At 47.5% G+C, this 27754-nt stretch overlaps 3 gene segments (V, D, J or C); all 3 read right to left on the reverse strand.

Annotated features, from left to right (window-relative positions):
* LOC133057980 (immunoglobulin lambda variable 8-61-like) overlaps positions 1 to 27754 on the reverse strand; it is an 85312-nt gene that overhangs the window by 2369 nt on the left and 55189 nt on the right.
* Positions 1443 to 14285, reverse strand: LOC133057929 (immunoglobulin lambda variable 1-40-like). The segment is given in 3 exon segments: positions 1443 to 1656; positions 13751 to 14075; positions 14185 to 14285. Coding segments are annotated over 3 exon segments (594 nt in total).
* On the reverse strand, positions 25601 to 26264 carry LOC133056296 (immunoglobulin lambda variable 1-40-like). The segment is given in 2 exon segments: positions 25601 to 26022; positions 26131 to 26264. Coding segments are annotated over 2 exon segments (462 nt in total).

Consider the following 27754-nt stretch of genomic DNA (forward strand, 5'->3'; position numbering starts at 1 on the left):
ACAGCGCCCCCTGCTGGGCTCAGACCTCCTCCTCCCCCACTTCACTCCACAGCCTCCTGGAAGGGCTTTCTCACACTTGCAGGAGGGTCATTCTGAGGTCACCGCACAGGGCAGTAGAATGAGTCCTCTCCGAGGAGTTTGGGGCTGGTCATTAATTTTTCCAAGTAACTTTGACTTCAGACCGTTTAATGCGATGCTGATAAACAAATGAATTTCAGGATTCCCTGAGGTCTGAGTTTGCTCTGCCTCGCTCCTGGGTTCACTATCAGAACACAACCACCTGAACCAGGTTCCAGGATTCAAAATCCCAGATGCCCGTGCTTTGTACCTGGTCACAGTTCTGCCTGAGTTTCCTTCCAGGGTTGATATGTGGTTGATGTTGGTTTTGCATGGTCACTAGGTACCGTCCCAGCCCGGAGTGCACCGCTCTGTTCCTATTTATTTCTTTCCCTGAGTGTCATCACTTTCACTTTTCACTTTCACACATCAGAGAAGGAAATGGTAACCCACTCCAGTGTTCTTGCCTGGAGAATCCCAGGGACGGCGGAGCCTGGTGGGCTGCCGTCTATGGGGTCGCACAGAGTCAGACACGACTGTAGCGAGTTAGCAGCAACAGCAGCAAGAGAATATGAGGTTCCCCGGGATAACAGATCTTTCCTTGATCACGCCCAGGGGTTCTCATTTACCCTTGAACATGGTCCTCTCAGTACTTTTTGACTCAGATATTTAAAGATTAAAGATGTTTTGACTCGATTTTGTAAGCTTTCAACATTAAATGCTTGATATAAAGGATTATAACTATAAATGGGAATCTCATCCTTGTCAGGGCTCTTCTTTCATTCCTGATTGAGAAACCCTTCTGACCTGTTACCTGATCTTCGCTGGACATGGCTGACATTCATTGTTAAACTCCATAGATATAACGAGAGTGGGTTTATATGGTCTGTGTCCAAAATAGTGACATTTATCCAATATCATCTCAAACAAGGAACCAGGGAGGGAAAAGTGGGAGAGGTCATAAGGGAAAAGAGGAGAAAATGAGCAAGTGAGGAATCTGAGAGCTGCATCCTAAGGGGGAGGGTCTCCTTCACCTGGAGAGGAGAACAGGGCCAAACCCCTGAGTGTCCCTCACCTCTGTCCTGGGTCACAAAGCAGGGAATTTGCCTGGAGTCCCTGGTCATCATTGCCATGGGGACCCCCGTGTCCCCGCTGCTCCCACTGCAGGAGATGGTGCTCTCAGATCTGGGCTCATCAGTGGCATCACAGGCAGAGGGACGTGGGCACATCTTGGGGAGCCGCTGCTCCTGACAGTCCATTGACCACCCCAGCCCTGAAATAGGAAGTGCTCCGATGGGGTGGAGAGGAGAGGAGGGGAGGGCCTGTGGGCTCAGGAGAACCACTCCCGGGGGTCCCTGCATCCTAGGATGTGTCACCGGTGCCCCTCACTCTTCAGGTCTCTGCTCTGAACTTTCAGGAGCAGAGTTCACGCCCTGGGGGACAATCCGCCTGCTGGGATTGTCCACGGACTCTGCTGAAGGCGCATCTGGGAAAGCCTCCTGCTCCTGATCTCGGCTGAGGGAGCTCAGCTCCACGGCTCTCTTGTTCACACGAATGATCAGGGTGCACTTCAGTGGTATCAGAATCTGTTTACATTTTCTGAGACCAGCAAAACTGACTGTGCAATTGGGAATAAACTTACTATGAACCAGCATGTACCTCAGGAATCAATTGATTGTGTGGAATTTATTTAAAATTTGACAATTCTCAGAGAACAAGCCGCTGACAGGCCGAGTTTCTTGTCCCAGATCCAAACAGGTTATTACAAGATAATGAGTGTTTCTTTTTTTATAGAGGGTTCAGGACTTGACCTACCTTTATTTAAAGAGCAGGTTTGTCTGAATCCCAAATATTTTTAAGTATAGATTTTTCTTTTTTTTATTAATTTCATTCTCTGTATAATTTTTGGCAAGTTAATTCCAAACATTTCACTATTTACAGGCTGAATGTTTTAGTTTTAATTTATATTTTATTGATAATTAAGTTTTCCTTGGAGCTCTGATGTCTATATACACATCTTTTCCAGATTACTACATAGGTATTTTTTTAAAGATATATAAATATATTTTTGAAAAGATCGTTTCTGTTTGTATGGTAAAAACATGAAATATTTTAATTCTTGAAAGCTATTCCCCCAAATGAATATAGTATAAAAAGTAAAGGTATGAAAGTATTCATTTGAGGGTAATTCTTAGTAACAGAACTTGGAAATGTTAAAAAATTATTCATAACACTTACTAAAGGTGGCAAGAAAAACTTTGCTCAAGGTAAGGGTACCACAATGGGGGCTTATACTAGGGGACGAGATTGAGCTTAAGTCTGACTCAGGGACACAGTTGGGATTGATAGCTAAGGAACAGGGTGGGTCCACGGGGCTGCAAACAGCCTGCGCAACTGAAAAGCAATGAAAAACAGCAACAGGGTGGGTGGACCTCAGGGTGAGGGTGGATTCTGGCTGAACTGAGAGGATCATTGCTGACCTCAGCAAGGGTGATAGGATACTGAGGTGGGTGATAAGTAATTTGGTCTGATACTGAGGGTGGTCCGATCAAGGGTGTGGTATTTTTTCTAAACTCACTTAGCAGATTCTGGCTAAAATTGGACTAACTGGACAGGTGCCCCTGGATAAAGACATGGCCCAAAGTTGGCAGTGCATTAATTAACTACTGCTGCATAACAAATTACCCTAAACTAACAGCTTAAAGTCTCAAAATTTTTGAGATCGTTCCAATCTCAAAAACGACACAATGATCTCTGTTTGTTTCTAAGGCAAACCATTCCATATAACGGTAATCCAAGTCTATGCCCTGACCAGTAATGCTGAAGAACCTGAACTTGAACAGTTCTATGAAGATTTACAAGACCTTTTAGAACTAACACCCAAAAGAGATGTCCTTTATTTATAGGGGACTGGAATGTAAAAGTAGGAAGTCAAGAAACACCTGGAGTAACAGGCAAATTCAGCCTTGGAATACAGAATGAAGGAGGGCAAAGGCTAATAGAGTTCTGCCAAGAGAATGCACTGGTTATAGCAAACACCCTCTTCAAAAACACAAGAGAAGACTTTACACATGGACACCACCAGGTGGTCAACACTGAAATCAGATTAATTATATTCTTTGCAGCCTAAGATGGGGAAGCTCTATACAGTCAGCCAAAACAAGACCGGGAGCTGACTGTGGCTCAGATCATGAACTCCTTATTGCCAAATTCAGACTGAAATTGAAGAAAGTGGGGAAAACCACTAGGTCATTCAGGAGTGACCTAAATTAAATCCCTTATGACTATACAGTGGAAGTGAGAAATAGATTTAAAAGACTAGATCTGAGAGACAGAGTGCCTGATGAACTATGGACAGAGGTTCGTGACATTGTACAGGAGACAGGAATCAAGATCATCCGCAAGAAAAGAAATGCAAAAAAGCAAAATGGCTGTCTGAGGAGGCCTTACAAATAGTGTGAAAAGAAGGGAAGCGAACAGCAAAGGAGGAAAGGAAAGATATACCCATTTGAGTGTGGACTTCCAAAGAATAGCAAGGAGAGATAAGAAAGCCTTCCTCAGTGATCAATGCAAAGAAATAGAGGAAAACAATAGAATGGGAAAGACTAGAGAACTCTTCAAGAAAATTAGAGATACCAAGGGAACATTTCATGCAAAATGGGCTCAATAAAAGACAGAAATTATAGGGACGTAACAGAAGCAGAAGATATTAAGAAGAGGTGGCAAAAATACACAGAAAAACTGTACAAGAAAGATCTTCATGATCCAAATAATCAAGATGGTGTGATCACTCACCTAGAGCCAGACATCCTGGAATGTGAAGTCAAGTGGGCCTTAGAAAGCATCAGTATGAAAAAATCTAGTGGAGGTGGTGGAATTCCACTTGAGCTATTTCAAATCCTACAAGATGATGCTGTGAAAGCGCTGCACTGAATACACCAGCAAATTTGGAAAACTCAGCAGTGGCCATAGGACTGGAAAAGGTCAGTTTTCATTCCAATCCCAAAGAAAGGCAATGCCAAAGAATGCTCAAACTACCACACAATTGTACTCATCTCACACACTAGTAAAGTAATGCTTTAAATTCTCCAAGCCAGGCCTCAGCAATACATGAACTGTGAACTTCCATACGTTCAAGCTGGTTTTAGAACAGGCAGAGGAAACAGAGATCAAATTGCCAACATCCACTGGATCATTGAAAAAGCAAGAGAGTTCCAGAAAAACATCTATTTCTGATTTATTCACTATGCCAAAGCCTTTGACTGTGTGGATCACAATAAACTGTGGAAAATTCTGAAAGAGATGGGCATACCAGACCAGCTGACCTGCCTCTTGAGAAACCTGTATGCAGGTCAGGAAGCAACAGTTAGAACTGGACATGGAACAACAGACTGTTTCCAAATAGGAAAAGGAAGGTGTCAAGGCTGTATATTGCCAGCCTGCTTATTTAACTTATGTGCAGAGTACATCATGAGAAACGCTGGGCTGGAGGAAACACAAGCTGGAATCAAGATTGCCAGGAGAAATCTCAATAACCTCAGAGATGCAGATGACACCACCCTTATAGCAGAAAGTGAAGAAGAACAAAAGAGCATCTTGATGAAATTGAAAGAGGAGAATGAAAAAGTTGAATTCAAGCTCAACATTCAGAAAACTAAGATCATGGCATTTGGTCCCATCGCATCATGGCAAATAGATGGGGAAACAGTGGAAAGAGTGGCTGACTTTATTTTGGGGGGCTCCAAAATCACTGCAGATGGTGATTGCAGCCATGTAACTAAAAGACATTGACTCCTTGGAAGGAAAGTTATGACCAACATAGACAGCATATTGAAAAGCAGACACATTACTTTGTCAACAAAGGTCCATCTAGTCAAGGCTATGGTTTTTCCAGTAGTCATGTATGGATGTGAGAGTTGGACTATAAATAAAGCTGAGCACTGAATAATAGATGCTTTTGAACTGTGGTGTTGGGGAAGACTCTTGAGAGTCCTTGGACTGTAAGGAGATCCAACCAGTCCATCCTAAAGGAAATCAGTCCTGAATATTCATTGGAAGGACAGATGCTGAAGCTGAAACTCGAATATTTTGGCCACCTGATGCGAAGAGCTGACTCATTTTAAAAGACCTTGATGCTGGGAAAGATGGAGGGCAGGAGCAGAAGGGGATGACAGAGGATGAGATGGTTGGATGGCATCACCAACTCAATGGACATGGGTTTGGGTGAACTCCGGGAGTTAGTGATGGACAGAGAGGCCTGGCGTGCTGCGGTTCATGGGGTCGCAGAGTTGGACACGACTGAGTGACTGAACTGAACTGAACAGCTTAAAACGATATTATCTCATACTGCTGCTGAAAGTTGGGAATCCAGGAGTAATTGAGCTGAGTGTTCTGGCTCAGGGTTTCATGAGATTGCCGTCATCTGAAGCCTTGACATGGGCTGGTGGATTTCCTTCCAAGACGGCTTACTCACATAGCTGTTGAAACCAGTGTCCTTGCTGGCTCTTGGGAGAAAGCCTCGGTTCTTTCACGCGGGCCTCTCCACTGGGCTCCCTGAGTGTTAAGATACGACTGAGCTGGCTTCTAGCGTGCGTGACCCAAGAGGCTGAGCAAGGAGGCTGCGGTGCCTCTGATGACCTAGTCTCAGACACTTCATGTTCATCGCTACAGCATCCTAACATTGGGAGTGAGCCGCTGAGTCCAGCCCACATGTGAAGGGGAGCATAAGGTCCGCCCTTGAAGGAAAGGATTTGTGGACATAATTTCAAACCACGTGGTACACACATGACCACAAGTTGTTTACATACTTCTCTGTCCAAAATGCATTTTCCTGCCAATGCTTTCAAAGATTTTATCCATTAGAACATTAACTTGAAGTTCAGGACCTCGACCTTTGCCTGGAGAAGGAAATGGCAATCCATTCCAGTATTCTTGCCTGAGAAATCCCATGGACGGAGAAGTCTGGCAGGCTACAGTCCATAGGGTCACAAAGAGTCAGACACAACTGAGCGACTAACACTAGCTTGCCTAACTAAATATATAATTTCAAGGAACCTGCTCAGTTTTGCTTGATTCTCTACCGCTGTAGCATTTTCTATTTTGCTTTTCTCTGGGCTTCCCTGGTAGTTGTTTTTCTCTATGTTAATATTTATTATTTTCTTCCTTCTGTTAGCTTTGGATTTAGTTTGTTCTATTTTTCTAATCAGTAACTCTCCTGTCTCTACATGCTGAGTCCTCTGAGCACATGAGAAGGTTTTCTTGGCACTTCTCCATGGGCTTACATCACTGGGCATTTGTAAGTACCTCGACCCATACACAGACCACAGTGATAATTGGCCTCATCCTCAGACTGGGCTCCTGTGATGGTGAGGAGAGCTTTGTTCCCAGAGATGGAGCCAGAAGCAACCGGGGACCCCAGAGGGGGGCTGCTGGGCTGTGGATAAGCACTTGGGGAGCCTGGCCTGGAGGCTACTGGTTCCAGCTGGGTGGGAGAGGCGACTGAACCAGAGCTGAGGCCACAGGTGAGGATGACTGTCCCTCCTGGAGACACTGAGAGTGACGGCTCCTAGACCTAGCGCAATCTGAGCATCCATCTCTAAAGGTGACAGGAGAGAGACAGGGGTTGTTATGGAAACAAGGACTCTGAGACCCTGCGTGGAGGTGCCCCAAAGATGCAGAGTCCCGGCCCCTGACCTGAGCCATAAGTGAGGAGCCTGAGCAGAAGCACCATCCAGGCCATGATGGGGTCCCTCCCAGGTGGCGGCTCCTCAGCCCCCTGAGGTGAAGGTGGGGTCCTGGGCCTTTTCATGCCTCTCATCCCTTGCAAATCACTTCCTCCTGTCCCTGCCCAGATCACCTGATGTCCCCTGAGGGGTGCTTCTTGAAGGAGGCAAATGCTGGACCTCACCCAGAGTGGGGACAGCATGCGGAGGAGATCCTGAGTGATGGGGTGACAGCCTTCCCCTAATCAGACCCCTACCCCCACATCCCTCGTTTCTCAAACCTGAATCCTTCCCTGCAGATGTGAAGCTGAGTGATAATTGGATGTGCTCCCCCTCCTGCCCCAGCGATCCTGTTCACCCCAACACCACGCTCCCCCCATGACTCTAAACCTCTCTTCCCTCCCCAGTGGAATCACTTCCTGCTCCTTGTGAGGAGGGTCCTGCTTCCTCCAGCAGGAAACCCAACAGGAAACCAGAGAGTCATATTTGCTCTGTGAAGGGACAGGGGTCTCCCCACCACACGGGCTGTGAAACCCCTGCCAGGCACCATCCAGTGCATCAGGGCTGGGGGAGTCAACACTCACACCTGCCCCAGGCGTGGGGAGATAGCTATCCTGTGGTCAGAGAAATCATCAACAAACCAACCATCAATATACCTGCAGATTTTTAGAAGAAAGTTAATAATGCAATCATTACATTGAGATTCTTCCAAAATGTCAGATGAAAATAATAGAAAAACACATGACTCAAAATCAGAAATTAAAATGACACCGTGTCTAAACAAGCTGGTGTGTACATCATGGACTGTTCCAAATTCCCTTTCTTCTAAATGGTCTTACATGGAGCAGAAGGACAGTGATGGGCAGGTGAGGGGGTTTAGGATGAACACTTGTGCAGTAAGTTGTGAAGATGGCCACAACATTCTTGTTACCCCCGTGTGAAATGACATACAATTTCATATCCATCTCAGAGCTGCTGCTATGGTGTCTGCTTCACACAGTGTGCTGGTCATTGTGTTGTTTTCTTTTCCTCTGTGTCTGAGGCCTTCCTCTTTGTCTGACTCACATCAGACAGAGATCCACGTGAGTTGATTTGGAGCCTATTAAGCAAACTTCATCAGGCACTCTGTCTATCAGATCTAGTCCCTTAAATCTATTTCTCACTTCCACTGTATAGTCATAAGAGATTTGATTAGGTCATACCTGAATGGTCTAGTGGTTTTCCCTACTTTCTTCAATTTCAGTCTGAATTTGGCAATAAGGAGTTCATGGTCTGAGCCGTAGTCAGCTCCCGGTCTTATTTTAGCTGACTGTATAGAGCATCTCCATCTTTGGCCTCAAGGAATATAATCAGTCTGATTTCCGTGTTGACCATCTGGTGATGTCCATGTGTAAAATCTTCTCTTGTGTTGTTGGAAGAGGGTGTTTGCTATGACCAGTGCGTTCTCTTGGCAAAACGCTATTAGCCTTTGCCCTGCTTCATTCCATACTCCAAGGCTGAATTTGCCTGTTATTCCAGGTGTTTCTTGACTTCCTACTTTTGCATGCCCTTCCCCTATAATGAAAACGACATCTTTTTTGGGTGTTAGTTCTAAAAGGTCTTATAGGTCTTCAAAGAACCATTCAACTTCAGCTTCTTCAGCATTACTGGTTGAGGCATAAGCTTGGATTACCATGATATTGAATGGTTTACCTTGGAAATGAACAGAGATCGTTTTGTCATTTTTGAGATTGCAATCAAGTACTGCATTTCAGACTCTTTTGTTGACCATGATGGCTACTCCATTTCTTCTAAGGGATTCCTGCCCACAGTAGAAGGTATAATGATCATCTGAGTTAAATTCACCCATTCCGATCCATTTTAGTTCGCTGATTCCTAGAATGTCGACAGTCACTCTTGCCATCTCCTCTTTGACCACTTTGAATTTGCCTTGATTCATGGACCTAACATTCCAGGTTCCTATGCAATATTGCTCTTTACAGCATTGGACCTTGCTTCTATCACCAGTCACATCCACCACTGGGTATTGTTTTTGCTTTGCCTCCATCCCTTCATTCTTTCTGGAGTTATTTGTCCACTGATCTCCAGTAGCATATTGGGCACCTACCGACCTGGGGAGTTCATCTTTCAGTGTCCTATCATTTTGCCTGTTCATACTGTTCATGGGGTTCTCAAGGCAAGAATACTGCAAGTTCATGACATTGTACAGGAGACAGAGATCAAGACCTTCCTTAAGAAAAGAAATGCAAACAGCCAAAATGGTTGTCTGAGGAGGCCTTACAAATAGCTGTGAAAAGAAGAGAAGTGAAAAGCAAAGGAGAAAAGGAGAGATATTCCCGTTTGAATGCAGAGTTCCAAAGAATAGCAAGGAGACATAAGAAAGCCTTCCTCAGTGATCAATGCAAAGAAAGAGGAAAACAACAGAATGGGAAAGATTAGAGACCTCTTCAAGAAAATTAGAGATACCAAGGGGAACATTTCATGCAAAGATGGGTTCGATAAAGGACAGAAATGGTATGGACCTAACAGAAGCAGAGGATATTAAGAAGAGGTGGCAAGAATACACAGAAGAACTCTACAAAAAAGATCTTCACAACCCAGCTAATCATGACGGTGTGATCACTCACCTAGAGCCAGACATTCTGGAATGTGAAGTCAAGTGGGCCTTAGAAAGCATCACTGTGAACAAAGCTAGAGGAGGTGGTAGAATTTCACTTGAACTATTTCAAATCCTGAAAGATGATGCAGTGAAAGCGCTGCACTCAATATGTCAGCAAATTTGGAAAACTCAGCAGTGTCCACAGGACTGGAAAAGGTCAATTTTCACTCCAATCCCAAAGAAAGGCAATGCCAAAGAATGCTCAAACGACCGCACAATTGTACTCATCTCACATGCTAGTGAAGTAATGCTCAAATTCTCCAAGCCAGGCCTCAGCAATTCGTGAATCATGAACTTCCATACTTTCAAGCTGGTTTTAGAAAAGGCAGAGGAACCAGAGATCAAATTGCCAACATCCACTGGATCATTGAAAAAGCAAGAGAGTTCCAGAAAAACGTCTATTTCTGCTTTATTGACTATGCCTAAGCCTTTGACTGTGTAGATCACAATAAACTGTGGAAAATTCTGAAAGAGATGGGCATACCAGACCATCTGAACTGCCTCTTGAGAAACCTGCATGCAGTTCAGGAAGCAACAGTTAGAACTGGACATGGAACAACAGACTGCTGCAAATAGGAAAATGAGGGTGTCAAGGCTGTACATTGTCACCCTGCTTAGTTAACTTATGTGCAGAGTACATCATGAGAAACGCTCGGCTGAAGGAAGCACAAGCTGGAATCAAGATTGCCAGGAGAAATCTCAATAACCTCAGATATGCACAGATGACACCACACTTATGGCAGAAAGTGAAGAGGAACTAAAAAGCCTCTTGAGGAGTGAAAGAGTTGAATGAAAAAGTTGGCTTAAAGCTCAACATTCAGAAAACTAAGATCATGGCATCTGGTCCCATCACTTCATGGCAAATAGATGGGGAAACAGTGGAAACTGTGTCAGACTTTATTTTTGGAGCTCCAAAACCACTGCGGATGGTGATTGCAGCCATGAAATTAAAAGACACTGACTCCTTGGAAGGAAAGTTATGACCAACCTAGATAGCACATTAAAAAGCAGAGACATTACTTTGCCAACAAAGGTCCGTCTAGTCAAGTCGATGGCTTTTCCAGTGCTCATGTATGGATGTGAGATTTGGTCTGTGAAGAAAGCTGAGTGACGAACAACTGGTGCTTTTGAACTGTGGTGTTGGAAAAGACTCTTGAGAATCCCTTGGACTGCAAGGAGATCCAACCAGTCCTTCCTAAAGGAGATCAGTCCTGGGTGTTCATTGGAAGGACTGATGCTGAAGCTGAAACTGCAGTACTTTGGCCACCTCATGTGAAGAGTTGACTCATTGGAAAAGACCCTGATGCTGGGAGGAATTGGGGAAAGGAGGAGAAGGGGACGCCAGAGGATGAGATGGCTGGATGGCATCTCCAACTCGATGGACATGAGTTTGAGTAAACTCTGGGAGTTGGTGATGGACAGGGAGGCCGGGCGTGCTGCGATTCATGGGGTGGCAGAGTCGGACACGACTGAGCGACTGAACTGAACTGAACTGAAGCAAAGTTACTCTGATACAGTGGAAAATGTGCAATTTTGTATGCATTAAATTTGAAGATAAGGAAGATTTAAGGCTTAAGAGAAAAGGGAGAATTAGAAGGATTGATTGCAGAGTGACTCGTCTCATGTATTTCGGGGTCACCTGAAATGTGAGTTTGCGTCTTCCAGGGTCTGGGGTCATTACCTTCCACCTTTACCTTGACCCACATAAAAAGGTGTAAGGCTCTCAGAGTATAACATGCCTCAGACCTCATACCCATTCTCCCCGGTTCTCTTTCAGTTTGACTTCTGTGGGGGTGGCTGTTCTTTCAGCTTTTCCCGTCAGATCCCCTCAGCCCACATGGCTATGGAATAGATTCCAGGGGGTGGGAATCTACACTCTAGGTCCAAGAGAACAGATATTTATCCAACTTCTTTCCAGAGACCCAGGGAGAGGAGATCTGCGGACCTTTGGGGATTAAACTGGGAAAAGTGAGCAAGTGAGGAGTGGCTGTGTAACCAGGAAGGGTTCGTTCTGACTCCACGCTGGATCTGTTTCTGTGAATTTAACCCTTGTTTTTGTCATTTTTGTTATCATCGTCTTACACAGTGGCCTGCTTCAGAGAACCTTACTCCCTCTGCCTGAGACTTAAACTAAAGGGCCTTTGTGTAGCTCACAGGGAGATAGTCAGAGCCTGCCCCCCTGTGAATGCCTGTAAGAAAGGAAATACCATATCCCCCTGCCTGAGGCTTGCCATTCTAGGGAATAATTGCAAGAATGAAATGGTCTTTTTCACTTTGTTTCCTTACTTTACCCCTTCTCTCATCCGTACAAGAACCTAGAATCCAGGCCCCAAGAAGATGGTTATTTTGAGGTGTCAGTCTGCCAACTTCTGTGTCAGCTGACTTTCTGAATAAAGTCTTATTTCTCTCCTCTCAGATTCGTTGGCCTCTCATGAGATGAGCAGACTGAGCTTGGACCTGGTAACAGCTGCGAACATGTAGATCAATCTAGCAGGACTGAGGTCACCTTCACAGTATGAGTTTGTTCCCCCCCACCACCCCGTGATCTCAGGGCTCCTTTCACTTATTTACATCTGTGTTAATTTCTCAACAATGTTTTCTTGTTTTCACTTCATAAGCCTCTCACCTACTGGGTTAATCATATTCCTAAGTATTTAGTTTTTTGATACTATTATGAATTGAATTTTTAAAAGTAGCCTTTTTGCTTCTTCATTTTTAGTAACTGGAAAACGATAGGTTTTGTAGCATTACTTCTCGTAACCCTGTGGGAGATCCTACCTAGAACAGGTATAGTGTCATGAAGAGTGCTGGTTTTCCTGTTTGTGGGGCAGGTGACAAGCAGTGGGCAGGTGGGAATGTGAGGTGGTGTCTGCAGCCCATGGGCAGTAAGATGACCACACAAAGGGTGACCTCGGACACATGACCATCTAAGGAACTGAAATGGCCCCAGGTTGCATCTGACTTATGGGGGAAGGAAAGGCATGGAACACATCTTTTTTTTTTTTTTCATTTTAAGAAAAAAGTCATCAGTGTATCAAGACCTTAATATGTGATATTGTAAAAGCACCAACTATTCTCATACTGGTGTCTGGTGACAATAATTTGTGGAAACTCCACAAATGAGGAGCAAAGTGAACTTAATCTCCATAACAATAATTCAACATCATGTGGAACGAGTTAGACAAAGAAATTGAACAGGAAGAATCAATGGTGGGTCTTAGCAGTGAGGGTCATGAAGAGGCAGTTGTTCCAAAGACCCAAATGTAAGATGCACCTTAGATGCTCCCATGTTGGTGCAGCAGTAACCGAAGGAATCTCCCCAGTGAAGAAAAAGCACAGGCGTTCATGTTGAGGGCCGATGAGAGAGTTCAAAGCTCTAGAAACTCCTGGGAATGGACAGATGCCCCAGTGATGGAGATTAAAGGCTCCCGAGTCAGAGTTCAGATCCGAGATGACTTCAGCCAGACCCCAACCTCAGCCCCTGAATTCAGGGCTAAGAGATGCTATGTCCGTAGTGATGGGGACATAAACTTTCTGTTTCCTTTGAGACCTTCTCCTGGGAATGGGCTGCTGGAGGGCCTTCAAGGACAGAGGGGACAGGAGGAGGCTCCATGCCCAGGCAGACCCCTGGATGAGCTGGAGTCGGGGACACAGTAGCAGCAGCAGGTCCAGCCAGATGCCGAGCAGGAAGCTGCTGGGTGGCCCCACCTCCCCCAGATGGAAGGGAGTCCGTACCATTTCTAGTCTAGTTCCCACAGGCCTGGAGCTCTGGGTGAGCCTGAGAGGCTGTCACAGGAAAGGCAGGAGCAGCAGCCTGGCATCAGCTCAGCCCAGTGATGGCCAAGGAGCCAGAACTCCAGATTTGAGACCTGGGAAATGAGCAGAGACCCCGAGATCTGAAATGGAGCAGGGACCCCGTGCGTCCACTACTAGCATCAGAGAGAAGGAGAGCTGTTGGGACCAGGACCCACACTGGACGCTCTGATGAGTCCAGAATCAGACAGAACTGTACTGTGTCTCTCTGGTTCTGACCTGACCCATCATAGACTCTGACCCCAGGGCACCTGCTCCTGGCACCAGGGATTTCTGCTCAAGTTGAGAAAATCAGACAATGACTTGTTGCAAAGGAAATCGGAAGAAGCGGTGAATTAAGAAAGATGTGAACAGATTTTTCTGGACCAAGTTCCCTGGTGTGATTCTGAATCCAGTCTCAGGTCAAAGAGACAAATGAAGCAGCTGCCTTTGCAGAGGATGTTTCTGCCCCCAGAGCCCAGACTCTGCGAGGACAGGAGGTTTTTGTATCACTTCCTGCCTGGCATGGAACACTGTGCCATCATTGCTGCTAGTGTCATAAGATGCAGAGTAATAATCAGCCTCGTCCTCAGCCTGCAGCGGAGTGATGGTCAGGGTGCCTGTGTTGCCAGACTTGGTGCCAGAGCATCGGTCGGGGACCCCCGCGGGTCGTTTGTTACTATCATAGATCAGGGTTTTCGGGGCTGATCCTGGGAGGTGTTGGTACCAGCTCACACCCAATAGCCCAATGTTGCTGCTGCTTCCGGTGCAGGAGATGGTGACCCTCTGGCCCGGGGACGCGGACACGGAGGGCGGCTGGGTCAGCACAGCCTGGGCCCAGGATCCTGGAAGGGGGAGAGACAGAGATGGTGACTCTGGGGTCCAGAGACTAGAGCAGGGAGCAGGGCCCGTGTGGCTTCCCAGGGCCCTTCCCCTGTCCCCCCATCCAGTCACCTGTGCAGAGAGTGACCAGGGTGAGGACCAGAGGGGACCAGGCCATGGTGGACATGGTCAGGGCGTCCTGCGTTCTCTGGCCCCACAGCTGAGCCGAGCGTCCCCACACCGCTCCTTCCCCTCTTCATCCTCTGAGAGGGGGAGGGGCCTTTCATGCAAATGACCCCCACCCCCAGCTCTCTGACCCCTCCCTGGGCCCTGGTTCAGGTCCTTCTGCTGGAGAGTGGCAAGGGCGAAGGCAGGGGCGGGACTGCGGGGGCCCAGGGGTCGGAGGTCCCAGCTGGCAGCCCAAGCACTCAGGGCGCTGAGCTGTGACCTCCAACCCCTGGCCTCCTCCAGCACAGGGTCATGAGCCAGGGCTGATCCCACCTCTCACCCCCACAGACCCACAGGAATGGCCGCCACGCGCCCCCTGGTGGCCAGGCCCGGACACACATCCCGTGACCTAGAGATGAGAACCTCAGAACAGCTCCTGCCCCTGCTCCGCGCACCGTCCACTCCTTAAGGCCGCGTCAGGCGCCCCTTCTGTGTGCTCCATGACCTCATGGCCGTCTGGGGCTCACCTCAAGTCTCCCCTCAGACCCTCAGGGCAGTCTGTCCACAGCACCCTTGGCTGCTCAGAGGTCAGGATGCAGGGAGTGTCTGTGACACAAAGTCCTTTAAATCATGATCCAGTCAGGTCGTCCGTGACCACCCCATGGATGTAGCTACCTGGCTGTGCAGGCCGTCGGATTCTTTCCTCTTTTATTAGTAATCAATCAGTGTGTCTTAACACACGCGCACACACACACACACACACACACACACACACACAATATTCAAGGCCCTTTTCCAGGGGTCTGTCGGCGTTTTGTTCATAAATATACTCCCTAATCCAACTATACTATTTTGCTGGCCTCCTCTTTCCCATATGAGTTGTATAAAATATATCCTAGCTTTCCCTCTGTATCTGCTTGGAGTCAGAAGCTGTCTTCATGAGTCAGGCTTACTCTCCCGGTCTTCCCCTCCCGTCCTAGGACAGGAGCTCACAATCGTCAAGGAAATTGAGTGGCTGCATCTGGAGCCAGAGGAACACTGGTGGGTCTGAGGGCTGGGACCAGCAGATATCAGGGGGTGGGTTTTCCACGGGACCTGTTGGTGCACAGACGCATCACATCCCCAGCTCTGCTGCCCTTTCAGGACAAGTGGACCTGAGGACTAAACCTGCCGCTGGCCCGGCTGAGGCGGCACAGACTGCGCTCAGGACCCTGGCGGGGGCCAGGGGGCACGTCACTGCCACGGAGCCTGACACGAGGGGACGACGGGAACCCTGCGCGGTGTGGGAACTGGCTTCCCTCCTGGTGACGTCTGGAGGCCCCGCCTGTCACCCCTGCTCTGACCCGCCACCTTCTCAAGAGATAACTCGCAGGAGGCAGCGCTGTCAGTGATGAGGTGCTCGTGCAATCTGGCTGCTCACTGCTGACATTTCTACTCAGCGTGTCTTGAAGACAACATTTCACCACTCGTTTGAATTTTCTTAATGTTTCTCGGTAAATGTTTATTGTTTTCCTACTGATATGGTCAAAGTACATATTATCTTTTATTCGGCTGGGACCAGAATATCTCACACTTTGAACTACTGATAAAATTATATAATTTTAAAGTTACATATTATTTGTAATAATTGTGATCCTGAATGTTTTTGTAGTCATTCTAATGAATTGTCAGTATAATCTCGAGTCCTAAAGGTATTGATTCTTCATTTCAACCTATTTTCATTTTTAGTGTTGTTTCTAACATTGATTTGATCAAGTCATGAGGAAGCAAAGGTCCATCAGAAGATTCTCCCCCTGACATGCACGCCACTCTACGAAACACACAGGAACAAGCTGGCAGCATCCCGTTTGATGCAGGGTGTCTTCTCGCTCTTTCTGGGATGGCCAAGGCAGCTGTGGAGAAAATCTCTGTTTCTGTGTATTGGGGGGAGGTGATGGGTGGTCTTTAGATTTCCTATTCAGTGTTCATAGGTGTAAGTTACATTTCTAAGCTTTGGAAATGCTGCCAGGAGCCCAGAAATCACACTGGCGCCCTCTTCTGTTTAGAAATGCTGAGTCCGAATTCTCATCAACAGGTTGCAGGTCACACAGGCGTTCCTGGGGGTGAGGTGACCCCAGGTGCCCACTGCAGGTGAAGCTCAGGGAACCCCCAACAGCACCCACTTGGCCTCTGCACCCACACCCCACTGCCCTCACCCACCTGGTCTGGGCCACGTCCAGGACTTAAGCTGTTCTTCCAGCCTCACAGGGATTTCTCAGAAGAAAACACTTTTCCTGGAGTTCAAGGGCTAAGTCCTGAGCCTCCCCTTCCTCAGACACATCAGGGCACCGGGGCCTAGAGGAGGACGGTTCCAGGGCTGTTTCATCCTCTATGTCTTTTCTCACAGTTTCCATTCTTTTTGCCCCAACTTCCTACCTCATGCTTCGTGGCAAGTGAAGACTGTTTGCTGGGAGAATTTTGATCAACTTGGGAATAATTGTTGTATTTTTAAATACTTTTAGTAGCAAATAATAGCTTCACTATGTTGTGCTCTTTTCAATGTTTGTTGTCTTAGTGGCATTCAGGGCTTGGAGCTGAAAGGAGGAGTATTTATTATATTGGTGGGAGAATGAAATTTTATTTCCTGTTCCCTCAATTCCTTAAACACCAGAAATCACAGTGTTCTATCATCAAAGATTACTTTTAATTATAGTCTGATTGATACATATATGAAGGCCAAAATCCCAGTGATATAACACAAAAATGTATTTTCACCATTTAAAATGACATCCCATTTTGAACTGGCAATAGCAAAGAACTAGAAAGTAACTGATTTGGAAAATAATTTAAATCGATTATTCATTCTGCAATACCAAAGTATTGATCAAAATATATTTTAAGCATGTATCATGATAAAAAAAAGAATTTATTAGAAAAGCATTGTGTTAGAGAGTAGTAACATTCTGATTTTTCTAAACCTTTTGGACATATTGAGTTAAATACTACACTTCCACATAAAAAAATAAAACAAATAATTTAAAGCTACTTGGTAGGTGTTTCTTAAGTTTGCTTTTTTTTCTGGCTTACATCCCAGATATTGAGAAAGTGTGCACAATAATAACTGGGCAATAAATAATTTTTCTCCTCAGAATTTTTTTTTAGATATCTCTTACAATATATTGTAATTTTTAATGCAAAGAGTTCCACTTTTACTCAGATTTATCCTTAAGTGTTTTATATATATCATATTACAGATGCTGTTACTTTTATTTTTAAAAATCTAGGTCCAATGCTTGTCTACAGAATATAATGAATTTCTGCATGTTTGCTTTTATATCGCAAAACCCCAAGTGAAACACACAGAAGCACGTCTTAGTGACCACTTGACCCTGAGCTGAACCTGGCATGAATCCACCTCTTCCATGCCCTTCCACCGTCTCCACTGAGAGGATTTTATCTCTGATTAAGAAAAGTTTTGACAATGCCAACGAATGTTCAAATAACTGCACAACTGCACTGATTTCACATGCCAGCAAAGCAATGCTCAAAAGTCTCCAAGATAGGCTTCAACAGTACAAAAGCTGAGAACTTCCAGATGTTCAAGCTGGATATAGAAAAGGCAGAGGAAGCAGAAATCAAATGGCAAACATCTGCTGGATCATAGAAAAAGCAAGAGAGTTCCAGAAAAACTTCTCCTTCTGCTTCGCTGACTTCCCTAAATCCTTTGACTGTGTGGATCACAACAAACTGTGGAAAATTCTGAAAGAGATTTGAATACCAGACAACCTTACCTGCCTGCTGAGAAACCTATATGCAGGTCGGGAAGCAAAAGTTAGAATGGGACATGGACAAAATGGGACATGGTACCAAACTGGGAAATGACTATGTCAAGGCTGTATATTGTCCCCTTGCTTATTTAACTTATGTGCAGAGTCCATCATGCAAAATGCCAAGCTGGATGTAGCACAAGCTGGAATCAAGATTGCAGGAGAAATATCAATAACCTGAGATGTGCAGATGACACCACCCTTATGGCAGAAAGCGAAGAGGAACTAAAGACCCTCTTAATGAAAATGAAAGAGGAGAATGAAAAAGCTGGCTTAAAACTTAACATTAAAGAAACGAAGAACATGCCATTCAGTCCCATCACCTCAAGGCAAATAGATGGGGAAACAATGGAAACAGTGACTTTATTTTCTTGGGCTCCAAAATCACTGCAGATGGTGACTCCAGTCATGAAATTAGGAGAGGCTTGCTCCTTGGAAGAAAAGCTATGACAAACCTAGGCAGCATATTAAAAAGCACAGATGTTAGTTTGACAACAAAGGTCCATGTAGTAAAAGCTATGGTTCTTCCACTAGTCATGTACAGATGTGAGAGAGTTGGACCATCAAGAAGGCTGAGTGCCAAAGAATTGATGCTTTTGAACTGTGGTGTTGGAGAAGACTCTTGAGAGTCCTCTGGACTGCAAAGAGATCATTCCAGTCAGTCCTAAAGAATCTCAATCCTGTATATTCATTGCAAGAACTGATGCTGAACCTGAAGCTCCAGTCCTTTGCCACCTGATGCGAAGAGATGACTCACTAGAAAAGACCCTGATGGTGGGAATGATTGAAGACAGGGGGAAAAGGGGAGGAGAGAGAATGAGATGGTTGGATGGCATCACCGACTAAATCCACATGAGTCTGAGCAAGATCCATCCAGTGATGGTGAAGGACAGGGAGTCCTTGGTGGGGTCCCCAAAGTGTGCTGGACTGCCCCAGGGCTTCATTTCCCCCCAGCCCATGCCAGAGTAGGGGCTGCCATGCAAATGGGGGTCCACCCACGGCTAGCCCAGCCCTGCCCTGAGCCCTGATGTTGGAGCTCAGCTCACAGCCCAGACTGAGCAGGAGGGAGGGGGCTTCCCCCCAGGGAGCCCCTGAGAGGAAGCACCTGCTGAGACTACACAGGTCCCTACTCACGGGTCTCTGCAGTCAGAGAGGACACACTGCCGAGTCCCCCCCAGGAGCACAGGCCCCGCCCCCAGCCCAGGTCCCAGAGTGAGGGGTGTTCCCCGAGCAGCTGGGCAGGGACCCCAGGGCAGTCCCACAGCGCCCCCTGCAGGCCACAGTGCACAGCTTCGGTGTGGATCAAAGTTTTGGGATCCCTGGTAGTCCTCAGCTCACCTGGTCCCTGTCTCCTTTCACACATCCGTGGATGTATCTGCTTCCCACATACGTATTCTTTTATCCTGAGCCTGATCCTTAAATGTCGTCATTTCCAAAAGCAAGTCTTGGAAAGCTCAGCATATGTAACCACTGAAGGTTACAGTACCCTCCCTGCCGCCCCCCACCCCCCAGAGTGCATTCTAAAAATGCTAACTGACCCAGGTGTACATCAATGCAGATGTCAGTGACAAGAGGGCAGGAAGGCGGTTTGAAGGACAGTTAGGGGTGTTTGTGGCAAACCTTTAGATAGAATTCTCCAGCAATATGCACAATGACACATTTTAAACATGGAAAATCTGCAAACAGTTCAAAAGTCAAGCCGTGCTTTCAGAATTCTGATGGTTTTAGACTGTTTGTGAATATCTATTAGTTTGACTGGTATAATGTTTACATTTATTTAGTCATGTGTGAGAGTAATCTTCCAAATGTGGAGCTTTCTCTTGATTGTGTCATATATATTTTTAGAACCTTTTCTTACAGATCATCCAATTTGTTGCTTTTATGAGCAAAACTTTCTGCATGAGCATTCTCTTGCTGAATGTTCTAGTTGAGTAGAATAATGGCCTTGTCTTGGATTGTAAATGGAGAAACCATCATTTCCTCAGCATATCATGTATGTATATTCACTTCAGTTGTGCAAATTCTGCACAATCATCTAGACCCATCTCTCTGTAAATGACCTGTGAGCATGATCAGTTACTGTCTCAGGCTCTTTCCTAAGATATCAGAGTAAAATCCTAAAAGTGGAGATTCATGATTTGTGCAGTGGAAATTTTTAGGACTTAAGCCCTGGAGGCAGCATCTCAAGTAATCCTTAGAAGATTGCTCTGAGGAGGCAGGGGATGGGGGTGGTGGAAATTCAAGTTATATAGAAGATTTATAACGAATGGCAGGTAGTCTGAACTAGAAAGGTTGTTTGTTTTTTTAATTAATGAAAACCATACATGTCAAGTCAAGGAATTTAGCACTTTTCTATGTATGGGAAGATGCAAGAGTCTTTTGCTTTGATATACACGTCAGCTATCCAGAGTCAGCATCCTGTGATTTTTACATTCTGAGATTCCTCACCCTAGGGAGTGGCTGCAGCATGATGGCTGCTAGATGGCAGACTTTCTTTCCTGAGTTCCCTCAAGGCTCACCAGCCACCTTCCATGGTGGGTGCAATTGCTGAAGACTGTGACATCTTTTGTTACTGATATGAAAGGAAGTGTTCCATTTCTCAATGGCTGTGTGTGTGAGTGTGTGTGTGTGTCAGAGAGAAACTGTGCCACAGGTGTCCTCAGGACACCTTCCTTCAAAGTCTACCTTGAGTCCTCGTGCCCATCCAGTATTCCCCTGCCTCACCCTGTCATCTTGTGACTCCTTCACATCTGAGGCTGAATCTGCAGGCAAACCAAACCTGGGAGCTTCTCTGTAAGGTCTCCAGGCTCTGGGCCTGGAGCTGAGGAATCCACAGGAAGCCATGTCCGTGGAGCCGGATTTCCATCCGACAGAAGGAGGATTGGGGCAGACACCTCTGTCGGCAACTCCGTGGACTGGAAGCTGGGTCATGTTGAGTGGAGAGAGCTGTCCCCTGTCTTCCCTGCAGGATCTGGAAGGATGGAGCCCAGCCCCACATCTGAGGGTCTGCAGGCCCACGAAGCCCAGGACAGGCAGGCCACAGCCCCATCTTCCTGCACCCACACCAGAGCCGAGGCCACGGGCCCTGCTCTGTTGGGGTCCTTGCCCCAGCAGGATCCAGGGGTACCCTCAGAATGAACGGCGTTGGCGAATGAGAGAGAGAGAGAGAGAGAGAGAGAGAGACCAGACCGGAGTGTGCAGCAGAGTTTGGCAGTTGCTCATTTTTCCCCGTAGCCTTTATACCCTAAGGTGGTACATTTCTAAGGGGGGAGATAAGCACACAGACTTACTTTAACATTACATCAGCTTGTCCTTCACGAAACCAGGTGTTCTCTGTATATTTTTGTTTATGAGAGTCTTTCCCATAGATTTTTTGTACATTATCTTTTGGCGTTGAGCTTAGCAGAAAACAGAAAAGTGCAGTCTCATGGTACAGCAGGTTGTAACATAGTAGAAATACAATCCTATTAAACACAAACGTCAGTCTTTTTGCAGAAGTTCTCAGCTAAATTTATCTAAAAAGTTTAGCACACAAAGCCCCTGCAGCTCTGGTGAATCAGCCTCTGTTTTAGCACTCTTAGTTAAAATTAACAATTATCTTATTGTTTTTACACTAGGGCGAAACTCTTACTTTTCTAAATCCTTAACTATATTAACGATAGTTTCTACTGCACAACCTCAGCACAATAACAGCAATCAAACATTGGTCTAATAACCACTTTTAGAATAATAATTTTTGTGTTCTCTAATAGGGCTTCGTCACCCCCTGAAGGGCTCTGTGCGTTTTAGGGCCTTTTTATGGTTAACCTCTATGTATAATATCTTTTGGCCTTCAGGCCTGTTGACATTTTATGGCTTGCACCTGGTGTAATGTTAAGCAACTTCAGTAGCCGACCCTGTCTTTTTTGTGGTTAATCTATTTTCTTTCTATTAGTCGTCATCTCCATGGGAACTAGATAGGATTGCATTTTTACAGAACAGAAATGCAAAGGATTGCAAAAATAGCAGATATAGCACAAAACAGGCTCTTAGTCTAAAAGTTAACTACCTGCAAGAAGTCACCAGCTAATCTCCAGCTAAAGTATTTTCTATTAGGCACATTTGTGGCTATTTTATTTGTGGAGCCTTTCTCACCCCGCGGAAGGATCTATACTTAATAGTTTCTTTTGTCAGCATACTGTGCTTAGGATGTTTAGAACAATCATGAGCATTTTTGCAATGAGAGCACACATTTAGCAAACAAGCCAGAATGCCAGCAAAAGGGTTTGAATTGAAGTATTTCCTTCATCCCTGGCCCCTTCATAGGGTACCAGCGTCCAGGAGATTTATTAATTAGGGTTTTAAGTTGGTCTTTATTCAGTGAAAGAGGAGCAGGAGAACTTTCAGCAGGCAGCACAAGAATCTGCAGCAGGGCAAACAAAGACAACAGCAGAAATGGGGGAGGATACAGGGTGGGGTAGAGGCCGGGGCCAACCTGGAGGGTCCCTTGTGTCCTGAACAGCCTTGCGTGTCACGTTTTTTCCTCATGACCTCGTCGCGGGTGGGATCTCCCACAACGGCTCCTGGCCCTGCTCAGGCCAGGTGTCTGCAACTGGGGGACCAGCAGAGAGTGTCCACTCTGAATTTGTAAAAGAAATCAGGAATGGGCCTTGGGGACCTGAGAAAGATGCTTCGGTGGTTGAGGAGTTTTTGGAAAATTCACAGACAGGGAACCTGGCAGAGAAGAAAGCCTGGCCTCTCCTGAGAGATGGAGCCAGGGCTTTCTCTGCTGACTCCTCAGGACTCACCTGCTGCAGGGTCTCCAAAGGGAAAAAAACCCGTATCTTCCACAGGCAGTTACTCAGAGACGGAGTGACCATGAGTTTGAGGAAATTCAGTCCTGATAGCAGCACCATGGAAATGAAGAGGGAGCCGGAGCCAGGGCCCATGTCAGTGTCTGAGCTGTGGACATGGCCCTACAGCCCGGGACCCACACTCTGGGGGACGAGAGGATGGAGACGAGGGGGAACACGGCTGTGCTGGAGCACTTCCGGGGCAGACGGAGCACTTCCTCTGGGGAACTGGCTCCCAGCGTCGAGGGAGGGGCAGCTGAATTCCGTCCACTCCTGTGTGGGCCTGCCCTGTCTCAGGTCACAGCCCTGTGTGTGTCCTCCCTCTATCCACAGAGATCTCTGTGCAGAGAAGCCTCCCTGGAAGATCCCTTCACAGAAGCTGCTCGCTGAAAAAAAGACTCAGAGCCAAGGTCTGTGGGCCCAGGGTTTTTGTCTCACTTCCCCGTCATCTGATCCACAGTGGGAATGATAGCTGCTCCCTCTGCCTTGACATGCAGCAGAGTAACAATCTCGTCTTCAGACTGAGCCCTCGTGGTGGTGAGGGCGGCTTTGTTCCCAGAGATGGAGCCAGAGTAGCGAGCAGGGACCCCAGACGGGTGGCTGTTTGTGCTGTAGATGAGCAGTCGGGAAGCCTGGCCTGGGTTCTGCTCTTGCCAGTTGGGGTCATTACTGGTGGTGACTGACCCAGAGCTCAGTCCACAGGTCATGGTGACCGTCCCTCCTGGAGACACTGACAGTGCTGGCTCCTGGACCACAGTCTGAGCATCCGCCCCTAAGAGCAACAAGAGAGAGACAGGGGTTGTTTGGAGACAAGGGCTCTAAGACCCTGCTTGGGAGTGCCCCAAGGATGCAGAGTCCCGGCCCCTGACCTGAGCAGTAAGTGAGGAGCCCGAGCAGAAGCATCATCCAGGCCATGGTGGGGACCCTCCCAGGACATGGCCTCCTCAGCCTCCTGGACTGGAGGTGGGGTCCTGGGTCTTTTCCTGCCTCCCATCCCATCAGGAGGAGGAGGACCCTCATGCAAATCATTTCCTGCCTCTCTCTGCCCAAGTCACTTGATGTCCCGTTGGCGGGGCGGTTCTTGAAGGAGGCAGATGCTGGACCTCTCACATATCTGGGACAGTACCGGGAGGAGACCCTGAGTGATGGGGTGACAACCTTCCCCTAATCAGCCCCCACGTCCTTCGTTTCTCAAACCTGAATCCTTCCCTGCAGATGTGAGGCTGAATATAACGGATGTGCTCCCCTTCCTGCCCCAGCGATCCTGTTCACCCCAACACCATACTCCCCCGTGACTGTGAACCTCTCCTCCCTTCCCGTGGAATCACTTCCTGCTTCTTGTGAGGATCCGTGGGTGGCTCTTCCTCCAGCAGGAAACTCAACAAGGAACCAAAGAGTCACATGTGATCTGTAGGGGGACAGGGTCTCCCCACACACAGGCTGTGAAACCACTGCTGGTCACAACCGCCCAGGGCATCAGGGCTACGTGGTTGACACCCACACCATCACCAGGTGTAGGGGCTTAGCTATCCTGGGCTCTCGGAACCACCAACAAACTGGGGTAGCTTCAATACATCTGCACTTTTTAGAAGAAAATTATATTGAGATTCTTTCAAAATATTAGATGAAAATAATAGAAAAACACATGACTCATGATCAGAACTTAAAATGATACTGTTGGTGTGAACATCATGAAGTGTTCTAAATTCTTTTTCCCCTAAATGGTCTTACGTGGAGCAGAAGGACTAGGAAGAACAGCTAAGGGGCTTTAGGGTGAAAGCTTGTTCAGTAAGTTGTGATGTACAGCCACAACATACTCGTTCTCAGCGTGTGAAAAGAAACAGGATTTGAAGTCCATTTCAGAGCTGCTGCTACAGTGTCTGCTGCAAACAACATGCTGATAATTGTGTTCCTTTCTCACTATCTGTGTCTGAGGTCCGATTCCATCAGCCAAAGATCCGCACTGCTTGATCTGGAACCTATTAAGCAAAAGTCCTCTGGTACAATGGAAAACATGTAATTTCGTGGGCATGGAATTTGAAGATAAGGAAGATTTAAGGCTTAAAGGAAAAGGGAGGATTGGAAGGAATAATCCCACATACTGTAAACTGTGCACCTCAGTGAACTTTGGGCCCACAGCCCAGCCTGCCTGCTGTGCAGACCCTGCACGTGCGTGTGAAAGGGCAGTGACAGGAGCATGACACCGGCGTGGTGACATGCGGCGCTCGCAGATCCCGTGTGCCCGCTGAGGCTGCGATTTCAGGGTGGGCAGCCCCCTCCCCAGTGGTCTGAAGTCACCTGTGAGCCTGAGAGGCTGTCCCAGGAGAGGTAGCAGCAGCTTGGGCCTCAGTTGAGCCCAGTGATGGCCAAGGAGCCTGAACTCCAGCCTTGAGACCAAGGAACCGAACAGGGACTCCTGAGCGTCCACTACTAGCATCAGACAGGAGGAGAGTCTTTGGGACCAGGACGTAAACTGGACACTCAGATGTGTCCTGACTCAGGCACCGCTGGACTCCATTTCTCTGGTTCTGACCTGACTTGTCCGGAACTCTGTCCCGAGGGCATCTGCCCCTGGGATCTAGGGATTTCTGCTCAGTTGGAGAAAATCAGATAGTATGTGGTTTCCAAGGAAAAGCCCTGGGCGGGGAGTGGGGTGGGGGAGCTGCCAAATGAAGGAGATCTGAACAGATTTCCTGGAGCAAGTTCCCGGCCTGGGGCTCAGATCCCACTTTTAGACCAAACAAACCAAACATTTTGCTACTTTGGCAGAGGATGGTTCAGCCCCGGGAAGCCCATGACCTGGGGGAGAGCAGGTTTTTGTCTCACTTCCCCCCTGGCCTGGAGCACTGTGCCATTATAACTACTACTGTCATAAGATCCGCAGTAATAATCCCCCTCGTCCTCAGCCTGGAGCGAACTGATGGTCAGGGTGGCTGTGTTCCCAGACCTGGAGCCGGAGAATCGGTCGGGGACCCCCGAGGCTCGACTGGTTGCACTATAGATGAGCTGTCTGGGGGCCGATCCTGGGAGCTGTTGGTACCAGCCCACATAATTATTACCACGACCAACGTTGCTGCTGCTTCCAGAGCAGGTGATGCTGACCCTCTGACCCGGGGACCCAGACACGGAGGACGGCTGAGTCAGTACAGTCTGGGCCCAGGATCCTGGAAGGGAGAGAGACAGAGATGGTGACTCGGGGGTCCATCACGAGAGCAGGGAGCGGGGCCTGTGAGTCTTCCCAAGACCCTTCCCCTGTCCCCCCTTCCAGTCACCTGTGCAGAGAGCGACCAGGGTGAGGAGAAGAGGGCACCAGGCCATGGTGGACATGGTCAGGGCGTCCTGCCTTCTGTGGCCCCACAGCTGAGCAGAGCGTCCCCACACCGCTCCTTCCCCTCTTCATACTCTGAGAGGGGGAGGGGCCTTTCATGCAAATGACCGTCCTCCCCCCCAACTCCCACAATGCTCTGATGACCTCTGGGACCTGGGTCAGCTTCCTGTGCCTGGGGGAGGCCAGTTGTGGTCAGACGTGGGGTTGCGTGTGGCTTGGGGGTGGGAGGTCACAGCGGGAACCCTGAGCAGAAAGCACCAGGAAGTACCAGGGGACTGGTCTCTGCTCTCACAGGTCCAGACACTCAGGAAAGGCCTCTGATCGCCCCCTGGTGTCCTGGCACAAACACACATCCTGACCTGGGGATCAGAGCTCTTAAGAGGCAACTTTCCCCAAAGTGGTTTTGAAATTACACCCTTCAGGCTGTGTCTGGATGGGAAACAACAGCCAACTGTACCTTACCTTGTAGTGCATGTGAGTGTTACACAGTGGATGTGTGACTTTGAGATTTTAAATGAACCAAAGTGTGTTCATGGATTAGTAAAAGCCTAAGGTCATCACTTAAAATAGATGCCTAAATTTAACTGAAGATATTGTTGTTAAATCACTAAGTTGTGTCCAACTCTGGCTCTCTTTTAATTTTGCATTGCCATAGTACTATTTCTAAAACATTATTTTCCTTGTAGCCTGTGTTCTTTAAACAAGATAATTGTAAAGACTTCCTGACATGTATGGCATCTCCATGGAAGGACTTTTACGTCGCAGCAGGACGTTCTATCTGTGAAAACAGGGCAGACTGAGTTATCAGAGCCATCGGTGGGTCTCAGATCTGAGAAGAGGGACACGACATGACATGGCAGGTCGTTGTTCTCAGGACAGACGGACGTGACCATAGGGAGCAAAGCTGACTTAGACATGGTCCAGTAGGAACAGCAGTGATGCCCCGGGGACAGAGGCCCAGGAGAGCGTCTGCTTTCCCAGCCAAGGGCCCCAACAGCTTCTCTGCTCACTGTGCATAAAATCAATCCCACAGCAGCTGAGCACAGGCACTCCTGAGCCAGGAATCATTTCCCAGGTCAGCACCAGGGTTTCTCTCCCCACCTGATTCCTCACTCGATGGCACACAGGACAGAGTGTGAGGTTCCAGGGGATAAATCAGCCACACGAGGGATTCAAAATCCCCTGGGACACAAGGGGAACCTGGGGAGGAGCATGGAGGGGAAAGCTGGGGTCACACCTGAGAGCCAGAGCCCTGAGGCTTCTCGGGAAGAAGTTATAGAGGTTCAAGGAGGGGCCGAGGAAGTGAGTGTAAAGTTCAGGAAGATTTGGAAACATGTCCATGATCTTCTGATAGAGTGAACTGGGTCATCACCATGGAGGTCAACACTGTAGGTCTGTAGAAAGAGAGCGGCCCAGGATCTGGAGGAAAGTCATGAATGAGGGGAGCGGGAGGGGAAACCCTTAGCAAAGAGATGAGGAGGAGCAGGAGCAGGCTGAGGAGAGCTGGAGGGGTGCACGGGGGTGGGCTCCGGGGGCTCCTCCCCTCCTCTGTTTCTGAGAAGAGGGTG

The sequence above is a fragment of the Dama dama genome, chromosome 5 (assembly GCF_033118175.1).
Source record: "Dama dama isolate Ldn47 chromosome 5, ASM3311817v1, whole genome shotgun sequence".
In the NCBI taxonomy this organism is placed as follows: domain Eukaryota; kingdom Metazoa; phylum Chordata; class Mammalia; order Artiodactyla; family Cervidae; genus Dama; species Dama dama.